The 8,268-nt window shown below is 40.6% G+C and overlaps 1 protein-coding gene across 1 annotated transcript in view; it reads right to left on the reverse strand.

Annotated features, from left to right (window-relative positions):
• GPATCH1 (G-patch domain containing 1) overlaps nt 1-8,268 on the reverse strand; it is a 53,207-nt gene that overhangs the window by 7,954 nt on the left and 36,985 nt on the right. Inside the window, exon 15 of the mRNA XM_006762263.2 lies at nt 893-1,097. Within this exon, the coding sequence (XP_006762326.1) occupies nt 893-1,097 (205 nt within the window). The remainder of the gene's footprint in view (nt 1-892; nt 1,098-8,268) is intronic.

Consider the following 8,268-nt stretch of genomic DNA (forward strand, 5'->3'; position numbering starts at 1 on the left):
TTTTATAGAAATAAAATAGAGGCTGACATTTGCAATCACCTAAGAACAAACAATATTTTATACTACTACGTAACTTTTTGGTTAAAGGCCCTCAAAAATTATACCCACGTCCACCACAGACTGTCAGGGCAGGCAGAGCACTCTAATTTTGTCCACACACCCACCCCCAAGCAGCTGAAAAGTCTTCTACCCTTGCAAGTGCAAGACGGCCTCCTCTCCTGTGCCAGCACTCCTGGCTGGGTTAAACAGAACAAGCAGGGTAAGCTACTGACCAAGTGTTAGAGTAACAAGGACAGACCCCATCTCCCAGGGCTGGTTGATCCAGAGCACACAGTGTGCCCGACAGAGAGGAAGCTGGAAGAGCCCTTGTAGTCATGACTGAATGTCATCCAGCAATCCTAGCACCTCCTTGTCAACAAGGTTTTAAAAACAAGCTCAGTTGGTTAGAGCATTGTCACCACACACCAAGGTTGCAGGTTGAATCTCCGGTCAGGGCAGGGCACATACAAGAATCAACCAATGAATACATAAATAAGTGGGACAATAAATAGATGTTTCTCTGTCCCCATCCCTTTCTTTCTCTCTAAAATACATACATACATACTTACATACAGCTATTTTAGATAAAATATTTACTATTCTTAAATCTTCTCAACTAGGATAAGTAGGAAAATCAACATTATCAAACACAGCTATCCTAAACATATGCCAGAGGTTTATACCAGACAAATAAAACAGAACTCTGGTCTACCCCAGTTAAAAATGTAAAAGATTAAACCACCACTGACTGCTATTATCCTGGTTTAAAATTATACACTAAGCAAAGCAGCAGCTTCTCTAGAGACATCGCTGTTTTCTCCTTTAGACCCCAAAGTCTGAAATACTGACGTACTGGGTGCCACAGACGACAGCTCCTCCTGGGAACCTTTGAAGTCAGCCTCCCCGGGACCCTCCTGATCATCCTCGCTGTCGCCCTGCTCATCCTCAGAGGATGAGGACTTTTCTTCAGAGGAGCTGGCAAAGATGGCCTTGAATAAGTCCATGGATGGGCGGCTCTCTCCCCCTTCAGTCTGTGAATCCACATCTTTGTTTACCAGCTGTATTAACGGGGAAATAAGAGTCAGGAATGAAGAAGGAAGAGTGAAAGGAGCCAAATGTTCTAGAACACACACACACACACACACACACACACACCGGTGTTTATATTCGTGTACATGGGTCTCCACACTCACATACTGCATAACTAAACAATTATCACACACAATATTTATTTTTGTGGTGTTTCTGACTCAACAACTGCAGGATGTGCTGAACGGTAGAAGCAGCTGAAATTTCTCATAGGGATAGGTCGTTAATCAGAAATGCAGAGAAAAGTGCAGTAGGAAATAGGACAGTGCCTCTGTCCTATTTTCAAGAGTCTGTCTGAGCCTTCAGAGGTCCAATATTAAAGGTGCTGAAGACAGTCTACTCATAAGAAAATGCTGGAGAGAAAACTAGGCCCTCCACACAATGGGGAGGAAGCCAGGAACACGTTGATAAAATGGCCACAAAACTTCTCTTTGCAACTACACATCATCACTCTTCCTAAAAGAAGCTTAGAAATGGACATTCATACCAACCAAATAAAGAGCCAGTAACTTTGTATACACTCAATTCAATCAGCAAATAGCAAAGGTGAGAAGACACAGCTCCCACCCTCCAACAGCGTATCACCCGCCAGACCTGGGCAAACTAATGTGCTAAGCGATACGGGAACCCCAGCCCAGATCACAGTCCACTTCTGCCCTTCCATTTTTCCACTGGAGAACCAGGCTCAGAGGTGAGAGGCCCAGCGACTGGATCTGGACTCTACTACCCAGCTCTCCTCTCTCAGCCGTGGGCACTCCTCCATACCACATCACCTCTAATTCCTACAGCAAAGTTACAAATACCCACAGGAGGAAAACGGTACAAGACAGTGGCATTTGTGGTTTTAAAATAAACTCTTTTCATAGAAATAAAAATCAAAGAAAACAAGTATACCATTCCCCACTAAAAATAGCCAGGCACCTTGGAGACTGATTCTACAGCTGGAACTGAGAAAAATAAAAAGAGGAGTCCAGAAAATCTTACTGAGCTTCATGCTCGGAGAGGAGGAGGGATATATTACAAGGACACAAAACCTACCTGAAGGGGCTCCAACTAGCCAACCAGTACAATCTGAGTGTTCATTTTTTAAAAAATATATTTTATTGATTTTTTACAGAGAGGAAGGGAGAGGGATAGAGTTAGAAACATCCATGCGAGAGAAACATCGATCAGCTGCCTCCTGCACACCTCCTACTGGGGATGTGCCTGTAACCAAGGTACATGCCCTTGACCGGAATCAAACCTGGGACTCTTCAGTCCACAGGCTGACGCTCTAGCCACTGAGCCAAACTGGTCAGGGCCAATCTGAGAGTTTAAATAAATATCGATAGCACCAAATTTATCCCTTTGGGTAAAATAGGAAACAAAGGAATAGTTTGATGAGAAACAGGGTATTTATATTTCAACACTTTCAAATACTTATTTAAAATAATTAAGTAAAAATTAATAAGAAATGAATAAAAGTATTTATTAATTAGAAAGGGGGAAAGATGAACTTTACAGTGAAAAACCCTGGAAGGCACCACAGTACTCAAGTGGTCAAAGTGAACATCACCAGAAACGGGGCCAATCGCTGACGGCGCCACGTGACAGGATCAGTGAGAGCACACCAGCTGAGGACTCCTGCCAAAGATGCAGAACCTGAATCTAGTCCTGAGGTAACATCAGACAAGCCCAAATAGAGGAACGTTCCTCAAAATACTGCCTGTAATCTTCAAAAGTAGCAAGATCATAAAACTCAAGGAAAAACTGAGGAACTGCTCCAGATTGGAGGAGATAAGGAGACTTGACAGCTACATGCTGTACGTGATGCTGCACTGAATCCTTTCGCTGTAATAAAGGACATTATAAGGACAACTGGTAGACTTTGAATGGGTCTGAGAATTAGACAGTAGTTACGTATCAATGTTAATTTCCTGATTTTAATGGACGTACTCTGATTAGATAGGAGAAAGTCCTTCTTTGAAGGAAACCCGGGAGTGATGTGGCATCTTATGCTCCAGCAGTTCAAGAAAAGATTTATCTGTACTGTATTTAAGCTTTTGAGATTCTTTCAAAAAAAATTTTTTTAATCATATAAAAAGTCAGGAGAGAGAGCCTGAGAGTGAAGCACAGGAAATCAAGGTAGTAATGCCTAGAAATGCCTAGTCTGGCATATTTAGGGCAAACCACAGATACCAATGTCACATGCATGGACCATGAACTGAATGACAGCTAACTGACATCTGTGTCCATAGACATTTCTGGCCCTTAATGGTGTCGATATTATTAAATGTACAGGCAGGACTGTCATAAATACATGGGATATTCTACTCTTAGATAACTATACAAGCTGATCTTTTTTGTTTATATTTTTCTGAAATATAACAGGAGCTGTACTGGAATTAAATAGCAACCACAACACCCACCAAATACACAGCAGCTGCGTTTGCAGAGCTTCCTCACCACCACACCCTCCACCGAAAGGTACGGACATTGTATCTGTGCTGACTCAGAAGTTTTCAAAGAAAAAATATTCCCAGTCACCAGTCCGAAATGGCTCCGGCTACCGTGACGCAGCTGTGAGAGATGAGCGGGCTGGGATGGAGCCCCAGTAAGGATCCCTTAACACCTTTACTCCAGACGGAATCCACAATGGGACGAACCTGGAGCTCTATTACCAACAGAGCAGAATTCCTTACCCTGCCCTGCCCTGCCCTCCCCTCTTCTCCCACGCTTACCCTCCACATTGGTATGGATATGTTTGTTTTTAAAAAGTCACGTTAATAAAAACTTAGAAGCAGAAAAAATATGTATTAAATAACCCAGATCGAGAAAGAGCCCTTTAAGGCCTCATAGCTAACAAGTAAAAAAGCAAGAAAAAAAAAAACTTTCCCAAAAAAATTACCTAAATACTATATCAACGTGATTTTTTGAGAAAATCTAGAAGGCTCTCTAATCTTCTGACGGAATCACAGAGCCAGAGTCTCTGAGTAGGGTTTTATGCCATTAAAAAGGGTAACAGTAGAAGCCGAATGGAGAAGTTCCAATCCACGGTGGCAACAGGGGAGGTGGCAGCAGCTGCCAGGCTCTGAAGGAGGGGAACCTTCTTCTCTGACCATAGAGGCCGTGGTTCCAACAGTCTGGATCAGGGGTCCTCAAACCTTTTAAACAGGGGGCCAGTTCACTGTCTCTCAGACCGTTGGAGGGCCGGACTATAGTTTAAAAAAAGCTATGGACAAATTCCTATGCACACTGCACATATCTTATTTTGAAGTAAAAAAACAAAACGGGAACAAATACAATATTTGTATTTGCATGTGGCCCGCGGGCCGTAGTTTGAGGACCCCTGGTCTGGATCAAATCCCACTGCTTTTTTCCCTTCCTGCCCTCCTGCCACTTGACTCCAGCAACAAAGAAAGTCACAAGAAGTATAAGGCAAAACAGGGAATCTAAAGTCCAGGCTTTCTGCCCTGGCCAGTGTGGCTGTTGGTAGAAGCATCGTCATGTACACCAAAAGGTGGCGGGTTCGATTCCTGGTAAAGGCACATACTCGGGTTCTGGGTTCAATCCCCAGCAAGGGCATGTATGGGAGACAACTGATTGATATTTCTCTCTTTTTCTTTCTTTCACTCCCTTCCCCCAATCCCCATCTCTCTCTCTCAAAAATCAATTAAAAAAAAAAAAAGTCCTGCCTGGTGTGGCTCAGTGGTTGAGCGTCGATCTATAAACCAGGAGGTCACAGTTCAATTCCCAGTCAGGGCACATGCCCAGGTTGCGGGGCTCAATCCCCAGTGTGGGCCGTGCAGGAGGCAGTCGATCAATGATACTCTCTCATCACTGATGTTTCTATCTCTCTCTCCCTCTCTCTTCCTCTCTGAAATTAATGAATATATATATATATTTTAAAGTCCTAGCTTTCTGACTGGAGAATGGAAGGAGGAGCCCAGCGAGTCAGAAAGTGTCAGAAAGATCATGAAGAGGAGGAGCTCCTATAACGTGGTCTATGAGCTTCTGGCTCGCCTCCAAGCTCTGCATGTGTGGATCTGACTCTAAACAGCAAACCACAGGCTTTGATAACAGAACTATGGGATTAACTACCAGCCAGGTCCCAGACCACTGGGAAGTGCACATGCATATCTGAATATAAAGGCTCTGAAAACTAGACTGACATTTGAACCACAGCCCACAGAAGATGGGTTGGAATTGCAGCCTGAACTTACTAGGTTGATTGTCTGCTAAAGCAAAACAAAATGAAAATTCAGCATTCTCTTTAGAATTTGAAAGAGACCCAGGATCTCATGACATAATATTCAAAATTTCCAGGATGCAAACCTAAACTACTTGGTATACAAGCAACCAGGAATATCTCAATATGGACACAGCCCACAGAAGATGGGTTGGAATTGCAGCCTGAACTTACTAGGTTGATTGTCTGCTAAAGCAAAACAAAATGAAAATTCAGCATTCTCTTTAGAATTTGAAAGAGACCCAGGATCTCATGACATAATATTCAAAATTTCCAGGATGCAAACCTAAACTACTTGGTATACAAGCAACCAGGAATATCTCAACTTGCAAAAGACAATCAACAGATACAAACCCAAATTGACAAAAATGTTGGAATTATCAGACAGACTTTAAAGCAGCTTTTACAACTGTGCTCCAAGAATAAAAGCAAACAACTGGAAAAATAAAAAAGGTCTCAGCAAAGAAATAAAAGATATGAAGAACTAAATGGGAATTTTAGAAATGAAAAATACAATAATCAAAATTAAAAATTAACTAGATGAGCTCATTAACAGAATGCAGATAGAAGAAAGAGTCAGTAAACTTGAAGACAGATCAATAGAAATTATCTGTTTTGAACAATAGAGGGGAAAAGGAACAGAGAGGAGTGAGAGTATGGTACAGGAGGAATATCTGAAAAAAGTAATGGCTGGAAATGTCCAAATTTGGGGAAAGACAATATTAAAGATTCAAGAAGCTCGGCAAACCCCAAACACACTAATCTCAAAGAAATCATGCCCGGACACATCACAATCAAAAAGCAAGAGGAAAAATCACATCATATCACATCATATAAAGAGATAAATAATTATATGAATGACTGTAGATTTCTCATCAGAAATCAGGAATATCAAAAGGAAGTGGTACAACATTTTTAAGAACTAAAAGAAAAGAATTGTTGACCCAGAATTCTATTCCCAGTATACGCATCCTTTAGAAATGAAGATAAAATACAGGACATTCTCTGATTAAGGAAAATTAAAAGAATTAGTTGCTGGAAGTGCTGTAAAAGAAATGCTAAAGGAAGTTCCTCAGACAGAAGAAAGTGAAAGAGGGAACTTGGAACTTCAGGAATGAAGAAAGAACAACAGAAATGATACATACCTCAGTAAATACAATAAACTATTCTCTTCTCATCAGTTCTTTAAAATATGTATAACATTGAAGTAAAAATCAAAACATTGTCTGATAAAGTTTTCAGTGTATATACATAAGACAATATAAAATGGAGAGAAAATAGACCTATCCGTGGTAAGATTTCTACATTACACTTGAAGGGATAAAATATCAATTCTAAGTAGACTGTGAAAAGGTAAATATGTACATTGTAATCCCTAAAACAATCACTAAAAAATAAAGAGAGTAAAAATTAATTAATAGATAAATTGCCTAGCCATTGTGGCTCAGTAAACTAGGCGTTGTCCCATGGACCAAGAGGTCCTAGGTTGCGGGCTTGATCCCCAGTAGGGGGTGTGCAGAAGACAATCAATGAATGATTTTCTCTTATCATTGATGTTTCTATCTCTCCCTCTCCCTTCCTCTCTGAAATGAATAAAAATATATTTTTAAAAATAATAATTAGCCGAAGCCGGTTTGGCTCAGTGGATAGAGCATCAGCCTGCGGACTGAGGGGTCCCAGGTTCGATTCCAGTCGAACCTGAGGGGTCCCAGGTTCGATTGCCTGGGTTGTGGGCACATCCCCAGTGGGAGATGTGCAGGAGGCAGCTGATCGATGTTTCTCTCTCGTCAATGTTTCTAGCTCTCTGTCTCTCTCCCTTCCTCTCTGTAAAAAATCAATAAAATATATTTAAAAAATAATAATAATTAGTAAATCAAAATGGAATACTAACCATTATTTAAGTAATACAAAAGAAGGCAGGAAAGGGAAAAGAGAGGAACAAAAAAAGAATAAAAACAGACAGAAAGCAAATAATAAAATTGCAAATATAAATCCAAATATATCAACAAATTACATGCAAATGATCAAGACACAAATTAAAACATGTATATTACCAAGTGCATTTTTTAAAAAAGACTCAATGACAATTACTTGCTTTTTATAAAAAAAAACCTACTTTAAAGGTAATGAATTAGATAGGTTAAAATGATGGAAAAATATATACTAGTACAGCCGTGGGCAAACTACGGCCCGCGGGCCGGATCCAGCCCATTTGAAATGAATAAAACTAAAAAAAAAAAAAGACCGTACCCTTTTATGTAATGATGTTTACTTTGAATTTATATTAGTTCACACAAACACTCCATCCATGCTTTTGTTCCAGCCCTCTGGTTCAGTTTAAGAACCCATTGTGGCCCTCGAGTCAAAAAGTTTGCCCACCCCTGTACTAGTACTATGTAAAAGAGATAAAGGGTGATATTACATAATGATAAAAGAGTCAATTTATCAAAAAGATATAATAATCTAAAATGAGTATGTAAATAACAAGAGAATTTCAAAATACCTGAAGCAAAAACCACTTTGGAATACAGCCTGGCAATTTCTTATAAAGTTAAATCTTAAGTATATTATTACCCAGTACTCCACTACTAGGTGAGAAATAAATACTTATGTCCACATAAAATCTGCACATAAATGTTCACAGCAGCTTTATTTATGATAGCCAAAAGCTGGAAACAACCATATGTCCTTAAAGAGTGAACAACAAACTATGGTACACCCACAACAAAATAGTATCCTATATAATAAAAGCCTAATATGCAAATTGTCCCCTCAACTGGGAGTTCAACCAGGAGTTCAACTGCTTGCTATGACATGCGCTGACCACCAGGGGGTGGCGCAGAACATGGCGGGCATAAGCGATGTGCTGCGACCTCTCCCCGGCTACCTGGGGGCGGGGTGACGGGGGACAG

The sequence above is a fragment of the Myotis davidii genome, unplaced genomic scaffold (genome assembly GCF_000327345.1).
Source record: "Myotis davidii unplaced genomic scaffold, ASM32734v1 scaffold77, whole genome shotgun sequence".
NCBI classification, from domain to species: Eukaryota; Metazoa; Chordata; class Mammalia; order Chiroptera; family Vespertilionidae; genus Myotis; species Myotis davidii.